We start from the raw sequence: 14,832 nt of genomic DNA, 5'->3' as shown, positions 1-14,832 counted from the left end.
GGGAGGGGAAGTGCGGCCATCGGGGCAGGGAGATATGGCAGTCAGGGCACGTGGGGGGGGAAGGAACAGCGGCAGTCCGTGTAGGGTGGAGGGGAAGAGTGGTCAACAAGGCGCGGGGTGTAGGAAGGAGCGGCCGACGGGGAAGACGGGAAGAGCGGTTGCTGGGGCAGGGAGATGTGGCAGTCAGGGCATGGGGTGGAAAAAAAGAGCGGCTGTCAGTGTAGGGTGGAGGGGAAGAGCGGCCGTCGGGGCAGAGGCGGAGCGCAGCGGAGGGGGAGAGCGGCCATCGGGGAGCAGGGCGGAGGGCGGAGTAGGAGCGCGGCTGTTGGGGTGGACGGGAAGAGCGGCCGTCGGGGCAGGGAGATGTGGCACTCAGGGCACGGGGTGGAAGCAGTCGGGGTTGGGTGGTGCGGGGAGTGGAGTGGAAGATCGGCCATTGGGGCAGGGCGATGCGTCAGTCGGGGCACGGGGTGGAGGGGAAGGATGGTTAAAGGGGTGTGGGGGGAGGGAAGGAGCAACCGTCGGGGCTGACGGGAAGAGAAGCCGTCAGGCCTGGGAGATGTGGAAGTCGAGGCGCGGAGTAGAAAAATCGGCTCTTGGGACAGGGAGATGTGGCGGTCAAGGAACAGGGTCGAAGCTGTCGGGTCGAGGGGTCCAGGTGGGAGGGGGGAGAAGCCGTCGGAGCGGCGGGAGGGAGTGGGGTGGAGGGGAAGAGCGGAAGTAGGGGGCGGGTGGAGAGGAGCGGGCTGTGGTAGAAAGGAAGAGCAGCAGTCAGGTCGAGGGATGGGGTGAGCGGGTGGAGAGGAAGACAAGCAGTGGGGTTGGGGGGAGTGGGGCCAGGGGGTGAGGCAAGTGGGGTGGAGGGAAGAAAAGCAGTCGGGTCAGGGAACGCGGGGTGGATGGGAAGAGAAGCAGTCGGGTCTAGGGTGGAGGGGAAGAGAAGCAGTCGGGTCGGGGGTGGAGGGGAAGAGAAGCAGTCGGGTCGGGGGTGGAGGGGAAGAGAAGCGGTCGGGTCGGGGGTGGAGGGGAAGAGAAGCGGTCGGGTCGGGGGTGGAGGGGAAGAGAAGCGGTCGGGTCGGGGGTGGAGGGGAAGAGAAGCAGTCGGGTCGGGGGTGGAGGGGAAGAGAAGCAGTCGGGTCGGGGGTGGAGGGGAAGAGAAGCAGTCGGGGGTGGAGGGGAAGAGAAGCAGTCGGGTCGGGGGTGGAGGGGAAGAGAAGCGGTCGGGTCGGGGGTGGAGGGGAAGAGAAGCGGTCGGGTCGGGGGTGGAGGGGAAGAGAAGCAGTCGGGTCGGGGGTGGAGGGGAAGAGAAGCAGTCGGGTCGGGGGTGGAGGGGAAGAGAAGCAGTCGGGGGGTGCGGGGTGGAGGGGAAGGAGCGGCATTCGGGGGCGGGTGGAGAGGAGCGGGCCGGGGGTAACAAGAATAACCAAAGTTCCCGAAATCACATGATCAGATCGTGCGCCACGTACCGGGAGTACCTCCGTGCACGCGGCCTCTCCCGCTTTTCTCCCGTTTCTCCACAGACGCCTCTAATTCGTTTCTAAAGTCCAGATCCGGGATAGTAGCAGTGCGCAGGCGCAGTACGCTTGGTCATCACGTGGTGCAGATTGTCCTGGCGGCCATATTTCCGTAGTCCGCTGTCAGCTGAGGGGCGGCCGCGGCCATGTTATTGTATCCTGAATCCCATGTTTGGCCTGAGCCCTGTCCAGTGACGTCACATCCGGCCGGAGCTCCGCGCTGTAGACGGCAGTTATCTGAACCTCCTCAAAACTCCGCAATGACGTCACCCTACGTCATTACTGGGCCATGACGTCATGAGTCACCTGATAAAAACAAGGTGAGCAATGGTGACGTCATACAGCAGCCGAGGATTCTCAATGCTGCACATCACTACAAGTCTCATCATCCTGTGTATGTGACTACTCCCCCATCATCCTGTGTATGTGACTACTCCCCCATCATCCTGTGTATGTGACTACTCCCCCATCATCCTGTATATGTGACTACTCCCCCATCATCCTGTGTATGTGACTACTCCCCCATCATCCTGTGTATGTGACTACTCCCCCATCATCCTGTATATGTGACTACTCCCCCATCATCCTGTGTATGTGACTACTCCCCCATCATCCTGTATATGTGACTACTCCCCATCATCCTGTATATGTGACTACTCCCCCATCATCCTGTATATGTGACTACTCCCCATCATCCTGTATATGTGACTACTCTCCCATCATCCTGTATATGTGACTACTCCCCCATCATCCTGTATATGTGACTACTCCCCCATCATCCTGTATATGTGACTACTCCCCCATCATCCTGTATATGTGACTACTCCCCCATCATCCTGTGTATGTGACTACTCTCCCATCATCCTGTATATGTGACTACTCCCCCATCATCCTGTATATGTGACTACTCCCCATCATCCTGTATATGTGACTACTCTCCCATCATCCTGTATATGTGACTACTCCCCCATCATCCTGTATATGTGACTACTCCCCCATCATCCTGTATATGTGACTACTCCCCCATCATCCTGTATATGTGACTACTCCCCCATCATCCTGTGTATGTGACTACTCTCCCATCATCCTGTATATGTGACTACTCCCCCATCATCCTGTATATGTGACTACTCCCCCATCATCCTGTATATGTGACTACTCCCCCATCATCCTGTATATGTGACTACTCCCCATCATCCTGTATATGTGACTACTCTCCCATCATCCTGTATATGTGACTACTCCCCCATCATCCTGTATATGTGACTACTCCCCCATCATCCTGTATATGTGACTATTCTCCCATCATCCTGTATATGTGACTACTCCCCATCATCCTGTATATGTGACTACTCCCCCATCATCCTGTATATGTGACTACTCCCCATCATCCTGTATATGTGACTACTCCCCCATCATCCTGTATATGTGACTACTCCCCCATCATCCTGTATATGTGACTACTCCCCATCATCCTGTATATGTGACTACTCCCCCATCATCCTGTATATGTGACTACTCCCCATCATCCTGTATATGTGACTACTCCCCATCATCCTGTATATGTGACTACTCCCCCATCATCCTGTATATGTGACTACTCCCCATCATCCTGTATATGTGACTACTCTCCCATCATCCTGTATATGTGACTACTCCCCCATCATCCTGTATATGTGACTACTCCCCATCATCCTGTATATGTGACTACTCCCCCATCATCCTGTATATGTGACTACTCCCCATCATCCTGTATATGTGACTACTCCCCCATCATCCTGTATATGTGACTACTCCCCATCATCCTGTATATGTGACTACTCCCCCATCATCCTGTATATGTGACTACTCCCCCATCATCCTGTATATGTGACTACTCCCCCATCATCCTGTATATGTGACTACTCCCCCATCATCCTGTATATGTGACTACTCCCCCATCATCCTGTATATGTGACTACTCCCCATCATCCTGTATATGTGACTACTCCCCCATCATCCTGTATATGTGACTACTCCCCCATCATCCTGTGTATATGTGACTACTCCCCCATCATCCTGTATATGTGACTACTCCCCATCATCCTGTATATGTGACTACTCCCCCATCATCCTGTATATGTGACTACTCCCCCATCATCCTGTATATGTGACTACTCCCCATCATCCTGTGTATGTGACTACTCCCCCATCATCCTGTATATGTGACTACTCCCCCATCATCCTGTATATGTGACTACTCTCCCATCATCCTGTATATGTGACTACTCTCCCATCATCCTGTATATGTGACTACTCTCCCATCATCCTGTATATGTGACTACTCTCCCATCATCCTGTATATGTGACTACTCCCCATCATCCTGTATATGTGACTACTCCCCCATCATCCTGTATATGTGACTACTCCCCCATCATCCTGTATATGTGACTACTCCCCATCATCCTGTGTATGTGACTACTCCCCCATCATCCTGTATATGTGACTACTCTCCCATCATCCTGTATATGTGACTACTCTCCCATCATCCTGTATATGTGACTACTCTCCCATCATCCTGTATATGTGACTACTCTCCCATCATCCTGTATATGTGACTACTCCCCATCATCCTGTATATGTGACTACTCCCCCATCATCCGGTATATGTGACTACTCCCCCATCATCCTGTATATGTGACTACTCCCCCATCATCCTGTGTATGTGACTACTCCCCCATCATCCTGTGCATGTGACTACTCCCCCATCATCCTGTATATGTGACTACTCCCCATCATCCTGTATATGTGACTACTCCCCCCATCATCCTGTATATGTGACTACTCCCCCATCATCCTGTATATGTGACTACTCCCCCATCATCCTGTATATGTGACTACTCCCCCATCATCCTGTATATGTGACTACTCTCCCATCATCCTGTATATGTGACTACTCTCCCATCATCCTGTATATGTGACTATTCTCCCATCATCCTGTATATGTGACTACTCTCCCATCATCCTGTATATGTGACTACTCCCCCATCATCCTGTATATGTGACTACTCCCCCATCATCCTGTGTATGTGACTACTCCCCCATCATCCTGTGTATGTGACTACTCCCCCATCATCCTGTATATGTGACTACTCTCCCATCATCCTGTATATGTGACTACTCTCCCATCATCCTGTATATGTGACTACTCTCCCATCATCCTGTATATGTGACTACTCTCCCATCATCCTGTATATGTGACTACTCTCCCATCATCCTGTATATGTGACTACTCCCCCATCATCCTGTATTAGGCTACGTTCACATTTGCGTTGTGCGCCGCAGCGTCGGCGCCGCAGCGCACAACGCAAACAAAAACGCAGCAAAACGCATGCACAACGCTGCGTTTTGCGCCGCATGCGTCGTTTTTCTCATTGAATTTGGACGCAGCAAAAATGCAACTTGCTGCGTCCTCTGCGCCCCGACGCGGGCGCCGCAGCGACGCATGCGGCGCAAAACGCAAGTGCGCCGCATGTCCATGCGCCCCCATGTTAAATATAGGGGCGCATGACGCATGCGGCGCCGCTGCGGCGCCCGACGCTGCGGCGCTGGCCGCAAATGTGAACGTAGCCTAAGTGACTACTCTCCCATCATCCTGTATATGTGACTACTACTTCCTATCATCCTGTGTATGTGACTACTCCCCCATCATCCTGTATATGTGACTACTCCCCCATCATCCGGTATATGTGACTACTCCCCCATCATCCTGTATATGTGACTACTCCCCCATCATCCTGTGTATGTGACTACTCCCCCATCATCCTGTATATGTGACTACTCTCCCATCATCCTGTATATGTGACTACTCCCCCATCATCCTGTGTATGTGACTACTCCCCCATCATCCTGTATATGTGACTACTCCCCCATCATCCTGTATATGTGACTACTCTCCCATCATCCTGTATATGTGACTACTACTTCCTATCATCCTGTATATGTGACTACTCCCCCATCATCCTGTATATGTGACTACTCTCCCATCATCCTGTATATGTGACTACTACTTCCTATCATCCTGTATATGCCGTTATGTGCAAAAAAAGTGTTCACCCCCTTCCGGATTTCCTTTTCTTTTCCTTGTTTCTCACACTTAAATGTTTCCAATCACCAAACAAATGTAAATATTAGACAAAAATAACACAAGTAATCACAAAATGCAGTTTATAAATGAGGGTCTTTATTATTAATGGAAAAAGAAATCCAAACCTCCAGGGCCCAGTGTGAGAAAGTGATTGCCCAACTTAAAACATAAATTTTCTGTGGTTTATCACATGTTTGGGAAGATGAGTTCACATTCCCCAGCCACATCTAGGCCTGATTACTGCCACATCTGTCCTCAATAAAGAAATCACTTAAATAGGACCTGCCTGACAAAGTGAAGTAGACCAAAAGATCCTGAAAAGCTAGACATCATGCTGCGATCCAAAGAAATTCTGGAACAAATGAGAAACAAAGTAATTGAGATCCATCAGTCTGGAAAAGGTTATAAAGCCAATTCTAAAGCTTTGGGACTCCTGCGATCCACAGTGAGAGCCATTTGTGACAAAGCAACATTTTTTTCTAAATTATGCCAGATGTAAATTGTGTCGGCCCAGAATCATAAACTGTTGTCTCTTCTTGTAGGACTAATATTAACCCCCAATATTATCTTCTACAGTTTATTTTCTGTTATGTATGTAAAACAGTGAGGCATGGCCACTGAACAATGATGTTTGCTGATATGCTAATTATGCATTGTGTTATGGAGCCGGTTTGTTGACTCAAAAACAGAGGAGGAAAAACTGAAAAACTATGAAATCGTTTAAATAATCAAGTAATGCTACTTGACCTCATCACCATTATTTTCCTTATATATGATGCTAGACTGAAGGACACTTGTTAAATCTAAAAATAGGTTACATGCCTCTGTATAATGAGACTTTTTTTCTGGTCCGTGTGACTCTACAGAATATGAGCTTAAGGGACTACGGACTCAGCTGGAAGAACACAGGACTGCTACATTGACCATCACTGAAACCCTAGAGACGTCTTAAAGAATCCAGGTTGGGACAGTCGGGTCTCCTGGCCACATACCTCACTGCTCTCGGTTAGCTTCCTAAGCTTGTTGTTATCTCCTCACTGTGGGGGCCCGCCAAAAGCGGGGAGCCACTGATGGGGGTAGTCGGCCCTAGAAGTAGCTCTAATCCCAGCGAGTCAGCGGAAGGGTGAGCCTCTGTAATTTGCACCATCTTGGATATTTGTTGGGACTGTTCTGTAGCTATTGTGTGTTGGTGGTTCAACAAATTATTGCCACACGGTGTTATCCTCACCCTGTGTTGTCTGAGTAATGTTCTGCCCACGGGGACAGAGAGAGGGCATTCAGTGGTATGAGCCCTGGTCCATCCGGTCTTACTAAAGACAGCCAGTACAGCAGATGAGAGCACCCACAAATTGCGAAAACATGAAACAGTGGTGAATGTTCCCAAGTGTGAACAGCCAAAATGACCCCAAGAGCACAGCGACAACTCATCCAAGAGGTCACAAAAGACCCCACAACATCCAAAGAACTTCAGGCCTCACTTGCCTCAGTTAAGATCAGTCTTCATGACTCCACCATAAGAAAAAGACTTTCGAAAAAATGTTCTGCATTGCAGAGTTCCAAGACGAAAACCACTGTTGAGCAGTCTGCTATATGATTGTCTAAGGGTCACTTCTGTCTTTCTGTCTGTCTGTCCTTCTGTCTGTCACGGATATTCATTGGTCGCGGCCTCTGTCTGTCATGGAATCCAAGTCACTGATTGGTTGTGGCAAAACGCCCACGACCATTGCCACGACCAATCAGTGACGCGCACAGTCTGGAAGAAAATGGCCGCTCCTTACTCCCCGCACTCACTGCCTGGTGCCCGCATACAACCCTCCGGTCACCGCTCACACAGGGTTAATGCCGGCGGCAACAGACCGCGTTATGCCACGGGTAACGCACTCCGTTACCGCTGCTATTAACTCTGTGTGACCAAGTTTTTTACTATTGACGCAGCCTATGCAGCGTCAATAGTAAAAACATCTAATGTTAAAAATAATTTAAAAAAATGATTATATACTCACTTATGCCGCCTTTCCCGCTCCTCGTGATGCAAGCAGCACGTTCCGGTGGCAAGGATGGTCTGGCAGAAGGACCTGCCATGATGTCACGGTCATGTGACCGCTATGTCATCACAAGTCCTGTGCGCCTGCGCGGAAAGGACCTGCCGTGATGTCACGGTCATGTGACCGCGACACGGTCACGTGACTGCGACGTCATCACACCCTGGGACCGGAAGCTGCCGCCTGCACCCCACACAGGCGACAGAGCTACAACGCGCCTGCGGAAGGTGAGTATATGTTTATTTTTTATTTTTTTAACCTGTGTCATACGTGGCTGGGCAATATACTACGTCACTGGGCAATATACTACATGGGCTGTGCAATATACTACGTGGCTCTGTGCTGTATACTACGTCACTGTGCAATATACTACGTGGCTGGGCAATATGCTACGTGGCTCTGTGCTGTATACTACGTCACTGGGCAATATACTATGTCAATGGGCAATATACTACATCACTGGGCAATATACTACGTGGCTGGGCAATATACTACGTGGCTGGGCAATATACTACGTCACTGGGCAATATACTACGTAACTGGGAAATATACTACGTCACTGGGCAATATACTACGTGGCTGGGCAATATGCTACGTGGCTCTGTGCTGTATACTACGTCACTGGGCAATATACTATGTCAATGGGCAATATACTACGTCACTGGGCAATATACTACGTGGCTGGGCAATATACTACGTCACTGGGCAATATACTATGTCAATGGGCAATATACTACGTCACTGGGCAATATACTACGTGGCTGGGCAATATACTACGTGGCTGGGCAATATACTACGTCACTGGGCAATATACTACGTAACTGGGAAATATACTACGTCACTGGGCAATATACTACGCCACTGGGCAATATACTACGTGGCTGGGCAATATACTACGTCACTGGGCAATATACTACGTGGCTGGGCATTATACTACGTCATTGGGCAATATACTATGTGGCTCTGTGCTGTATACTACGTCACTGGGCAATATACAATGTAACTGGGCAATATACAACGTCACTGGGCAATATACTACGTAACTGGGCAATATACTATGTGGCTCTGTGCTGTATACTACGTCACTGGGCAATATACAATGTAACTGGGCAATATACTACGTCACTGGGCAATATACAATGTAACTGGGCAATATACTACGTCACTGGGCAATATACTACGTCACTGGGCAATATACTACGTAACTGGGCAATATACTACGTCACTGGGCAATATACTACGTGGCTGGGCAATATACTACGTGGCTGGGCAATATACTACGTGGCTGGGCAATATACTACATGGACATACATATTCTAGAATACCCGATGCGTTAGAATCGGGCCACCATCTAGTAAGAACATAAAGGCTCGTCTCAGTTTTTCCAGAAAACCTCTTGATGATTCCCAAGACTTTTGGGAAAATACTCTGTGGACTGATGAGACAAAAGATGAACTTTTTGGAAAGGGTATGTCCCATTACATCTGGTGTAGAAGTAGCACCGAATTTCAGAAAAGGAACATCATACCAACAGTAAAATATGGTGGTGGTAGTGTGATGGTCTGAGGCTGGTTCGCTGCTTCTGGACCTGGAAGACTTGCTGTGGTAAATGGAACCATGAATTCTGTCTACCAAAGATCCAAGAAGTATCGTTTGTCCTTGCGGAGAGTGGCATGTTAAGCATGTCGAGGTGAGCAGACTTAAAGCCGCAATGCTCCTCTGGGAAATATGCAAATTGTCTCTTCAGAGAGGAAGAGGACTAGAACTCTAATGCCACCTATTGGAAGTAGCAATCCTCTCTGAAGAGACAATTTGCATATTTCCAAGGACAAACGATACTTTTTGGATCCCGGTCAGACGCCTCTCAATCAGCCAAACCAGATCTCCACTTTGCACTGACGAGGGGCAGTACCCTGAAACACAGTGTCTGCAAATTGAGATTCTGGTTTGGCTTTTATCCTAAGTCATGTGACAAGGCTCGTTAAAGGGTCGACATTGTCTGTTAGGATTGCTACTTCCATTAGGTGGTGCTAGACTTCTAGTCCTCTTCCTCTCTGAAGAAACAAGCTGTCTACCAAAAAAATCGTGATGGAGAATGTCCGACCATCTGTTTGTGACCTCAAGCTAAAGCGCACTTGGCTTATGCAGCAGAACAAAGATCCAAAACACACCAGCAAGTCCACCTCTGAATGGCTTAAGAAAAACAAAATGAAGACTTTGGAGTGGCCTAGGTGAATTCCTGTCCTTAATCCGAATGAGGTGCTGTGACATGACCTTAAAAAGGTGGTTCATGCTCGGAAGCCTCCAATGTGGCTGAATTACAACAATTCTGCAAAGACGAGCAGCCAAAATTCCTTCAGAGCGTTGTAAAAGACTCATTGCCAGTTGTCGAAAACGCCTGATTGTAGTTGTTGCTGATAAGGGCGGCCCAACCAGATATTAGGTTTAGGGAGCAATCACTTTTTCACACAGGATCCTGTAGGTTTTGATTTCTTTTTCCCTTAGAGCGAATCTGTCACCCCAAAATTCGCCTATAAGTTAAGTCCACCGGCATCAGGGGCTTATCTACAGCATTCTGTAATAAACATGCAAAACAAGGCAAACACTGTTGGCTGCTGTAAGATTGTGTAGTCATAATGTCATATACAACTATGTTCTAAAATCAGCCAATACCTGGAAAAGTGTGGGACACACTAAACCACTAAAGAATATAGTGCCATAGTCCAATGGTTCAAAAATCGGAGAAAAAAGTTTTATTATATAAATATACGACAAAGAACATGGTCAGCACAGTGGGCAATGCGAACAACAAAGCACATGGAAACTAGGAGTAAGGCAATGAATCCCAAATATGAGTCAATAAATAGTGCCTTCAGGCACATAATATATAATACATAGTGGGTTCACATTAATAATCACATAGCCATGTCCTGCAATGGCATCGGGAATATGCTGTATAGAGTCAAACATTTATAAAATGACCGTATCGCTCAAAGACTCACATAGTATAACAATGTCTTATAACAAAAATCCCGGACATGCATAAATACAAATAGATATGTGAACCTACCACTAATGAAGGGGAAATCACGCCAGCTCCTGCCCACCCCGACGCGCGTTTCGGTACAGTCCTTCCTCAGGGGGCGATACTGTAATTTTATATATGTTTGACTCTATACAGCATATTCCTGATGCCATTGCAGGACATGGCTATGTGATTATTAATGTGAACCCACTATGTATTATATATTATGTGCCTGAAGGCACTATTTATTGACTCATATTTGGGATTCATTGCCTTACTCCTAGTTTCCATGTGCTTTGTTGTTCACATTCCCGGCTGTGCTGACCATGTTCTTTGTCGTATATTTATATAATAAACTTTTTTCTACGATTTTTGTACCATTGGACTATGGCACTATATTCTTTAGTGGTTTAGCATTCTGTAATGCATTCTGTAATGCTGTAGATAAGCCGCCAATGTACCCTGAAAGATAAGAAAAAGACCTTAGATTATACTCACGCAGGGACGGTCACGGTGCGGTCCGGTCCGATGGGTGTCGCAGTCCGGTCCGGGGCCTCCTATCTTTATATTATGACGTCCTCTTCTTTGCTTTCTGCCGCAGGTCCTGCGCAGGCGTACTTATCTACCCTGTTGAGGGCAGAGCAAAGGACTGCAGTGCGCAGGTGCTGGGCCTCTCTGACCTTTCCCGGCGCCTGCGCACTGCAGTACTTGGCTCTGCCCACAACAGGGCAGATAAAGTACGCCTGCGCAGGACCTGCGGCAGAAAGCAAAGAAGAGGACGTCATCGTATGATGATGGGAGGCCCCGAACCGGACGGCGACACCCATCGGACCGGACCGCACCGGGACCGCCCCTGGGTGAGTATAATCTAACTTCTTTTTCTCATCTTTCAGGATACATCGGGGCTTATCTACAGCATTACAGAATGCATTACAGAATGCTGTAGATAAGCCCCTGATGCTGGCGGCCTTAGCTTATATGCAAATTTTGGGGTGACAGATTCCCTTTAATAATAAAGACCTTCATTTTTAAACTGCATTTTGTGATTACTTGTGTTATCTTTGTTTAATACTTGGTGATCGGAAACCTTTAAGTGTGACAAACATGCAAAAGAATAGGAAATCAGGAAGGGTATGAACACTTTTTCACACAACTGAATGTGACTACTCCCCCATCATGTGTACATAACCACTCTCCCATCATCTTGTTTATATATGACTACTCCCCCTTAATCCTGTGAACACGACTCATCCCCATCGTCCCGTGTACATGACTCCTCCTCCATCATCCCATGTACATGACTCATCCCCATCATGCTCCCTGGCTGCCCTCCCGTGGGGGTCACTGTGTCTTGCTCTCCCACAGGGTCCCCACTCTCAGGGGGTGATGGAGCCGGCGGAGGTCTATGATCCGGTAAGTGTCTCCTCCCACAATTCCGCGCTGCACAGTGACCAGTGGGGGCAGCGCCGACCTCCCACAACTCAGGATGTGATCAGATAAGTAGGAGGCTACGTTGTATTGGTCGCCCACATGCTGCCCCCGTCACTCACTGCCCCTCCCCTTTACAGGGGTCGGTCACATTCGAGGACGTGGCGGTACACTTCTCAGAAGCGGAGTGGCGTTGGCTGCAGGACTGGCAGAAGGAGCTGTACCGGAGCGTGATGAAGGAGAACTACGAGACAGTGACCTCGCTGGGAGGCGCCTGGCAGACGGAGAGCTGCGTACCAGGTACAGGGGGCTAACGGCTCATTGGTCAGATCGCATGGGGATGGAGCTCCAGGCTTCGCCATATTAGGAATGGATGACTCTACTACTCATTTCAGGGCTCAAGGCACAAGTGTGTGACGTCCTGCTGGTCCGAGGAGCAAGGAGACCCCAGACATCCGTGAAGGAGGAGAGTGGTAAGTGGAAGGGTCCTGTGATGGGGACGTTTCCATATCATCCCCTCCCCCACTGTCGCTGCGGGGCTCTCACCTATAGGATGCCTCCGCTTCATGAGAATACATTCTTATCAAAGCTTCATCATTTCCAAGATCTCTTCTGTGTATCACGTGGCGCTCACTGGTGTCTCTTCTCTCAGATTCTACAGATTTGGACATGTCTTCCATCCGGACGGTGATTATAAAGGAGGAATCTGTGTCTGCTCCATGTGTCAGCCAGGAATTGCTCAGGAGCAGGAGGAGGAGACAAGGTGCCTCTGACCCGGGGCTTGTGAAGGAGGAGCAGCAGGATGCAGACTGGTTGCCCGTCCCCTCATCCCTGAGCCGCAGCCTCAATGCCTCCTCCCAGAACAAGATCTTCCTGAAGCGGAAGTCGGCGTCCGTGCTGCTGGACTGTTACCGGAAGCAGCGCCAGCCGGACTCCACCTTCCCCTGTAGCATCTGTAAGAAAACCTTCCCCAGCCGTTACCGTCTCCGCATTCACTCCCGAGTTCACACTGGGGAGAAGCCATATATCTGCCGGGACTGCGGTAAGGGATTCTCCCGCTCAGACTATCTGAAGTTGCACCGCCGTCTGCACACTGAGGAGAATCCATACAAGTGTTCCGATTGTGGCAAGGGCTTTTCTGACAAACTCACCCGTAGGAAGCACCTGAGGGTCCAGCACAACCGTCTGGATCGAAGATTGAAGGAAGTGAGACGTCTCCTCCAGCAGGACACCACCGGCCGTCCGGCTGACTCTCCACCCAAGAAGCTACACATGTGTGACGTGTGCGAGAAAGGTTTCAGTAAATCCTACAACCTGAAGGTCCACCAGAGAATTCACACTGGGGAGAAACCGTATCAGTGTCCCAAGTGCGACAAGAGTTTCTCACAGAACATCCGGCTGAAAATCCACAAAACCACACATGAGGAGTGGGCACACGAAGCTGGACGCTTCCGGAGAGCCAAACCGACCGCTCCTCCAGAGAGGATCCACAAGTGTCATGTCTGTGAGAAGAGCTTCGGTAAGTCCTACACCCTTAAAGTTCATCTGAGGATCCACACGGGGGAGAAGCCGTATCAGTGCGAGGAGTGCCACAAGTGCTTCTCCAAGAACAACCTCCTCACCGTCCACAAGAGAATCCACAGCGGAGAGAGGCCCTACCAGTGCATGGAATGTCCTAAGAGCTTCAGCGTCATCTCTCACCTCCGCGTCCACAGGAGGACCCACACCGGAGAGCGGCCGTACCAGTGCACCGAGTGCACCAAAAGTTTCAGTGACTATTCCTCCATGGTGCGGCACCTCAGGGTGCACTCTGGTGCCAAGCCATACCTGTGCACCATCTGCAGCAAGAGTTTCCGTGAGAAGTCCCACCTGACCGTCCACAAGCGCACGCACACGGGCGAACGGCCATACAAATGCGATGAGTGCGACCGAGCCTTCAGTGACTGCTCCTCTTTTGTTGAGCACCGGCGAAACCATAGCGGTGCGCGGCCCTACAAGTGTGAGGTGTGTGACAAGAGCTTCACCAAGGCCTACACCCTGAAGATCCACAAGCGCGTCCACACCGGCGAGCGGCCCTACAAGTGTAACCGATGTCCCCGGAGTTACAGTATCAAGTATCACCTGAAAGTGCACGAGAAGACTCACGACATGGGCCCCCGTGTGCGCGCTGCCCCCGTGAGGCCCAGAACTATATTAGTAGAGTAGTCAAGATGGCAGCTGCGTTCCATCGTCTGGGCGTTTCACAGTTTCTATTTTGCATGTTCATAATAATTGTCAGAAACTTATTATTTATTTTTAATAAATAGCTTCAGCTCTGAAATTACGCCCGTGTGAGCCGCCGACATTGTGCCGAGGGCCACCACAGGGGCCAGGGCGTGGGGTGTACCCACTGAGAAAGCTGATCATAGGCTGGGATTATTCACAGGATCGGACGCAGGTCACATCGCACACAGTCTGGGGGAGAACGAGGTTGTCAGCCTGGTCTTAAAATGTCAGGTGGCAGGGTCTTGACAGCCTTGGCCCCTTTCTTCTGGTCAGGGGAGGGAGGATATTCCCCTAGAGGCCATCCTTTTAACACCTCTGGTGTAGAATTCCTTAAAATCATGTCACCTGCACCCTCCATCCCATTGGCTCATTCCTCTCCTGAATTGCTCTGTGCTGCTGGAAGAGCTTATATCTATGTAATTACAGATGTG

The 14,832-nt window shown here is 49.6% G+C and overlaps 1 protein-coding gene across 3 annotated transcripts; it reads left to right on the top strand.

The window, feature by feature from the left end:
• Window positions 1-1,695: 1,695 nt before the first annotated feature.
• Window positions 1,696-14,457, top strand: LOC143808825 (uncharacterized). 3 transcript variants are annotated; one of them, XM_077291916.1, is made up of 5 exons: window positions 1,705-1,834; window positions 12,074-12,121; window positions 12,277-12,436; window positions 12,532-12,609; window positions 12,789-14,457. In XM_077291916.1, exons 2-5 carry the CDS (start codon window positions 12,095-12,097, stop codon window positions 14,339-14,341), a joined length of 1,818 nt encoding a protein of 605 aa, XP_077148031.1. In that variant the 5' UTR covers window positions 1,705-1,834; window positions 12,074-12,094; the 3' UTR covers window positions 14,342-14,457. The 3 variants fall into 3 exon arrangements, with proteins under 3 accessions (XP_077148034.1, XP_077148031.1, XP_077148033.1); XM_077291918.1 differs by lacking the exon at window positions 1,705-1,834 and adding an exon at window positions 1,851-1,908; XM_077291919.1 differs by lacking the exon at window positions 12,074-12,121 and having other exon boundaries at window positions 1,696-1,834.
• The last annotated feature ends 375 nt before the right edge of the window (window positions 14,458-14,832 follow it).

The sequence above is a fragment of the Ranitomeya variabilis genome, chromosome 2, assembly GCF_051348905.1.
Source record: "Ranitomeya variabilis isolate aRanVar5 chromosome 2, aRanVar5.hap1, whole genome shotgun sequence".
In the NCBI taxonomy this organism is placed as follows: Eukaryota; Metazoa; Chordata; class Amphibia; order Anura; family Dendrobatidae; genus Ranitomeya; species Ranitomeya variabilis.
This window is presented reverse-complemented; position numbering and strand designations above follow the sequence as displayed.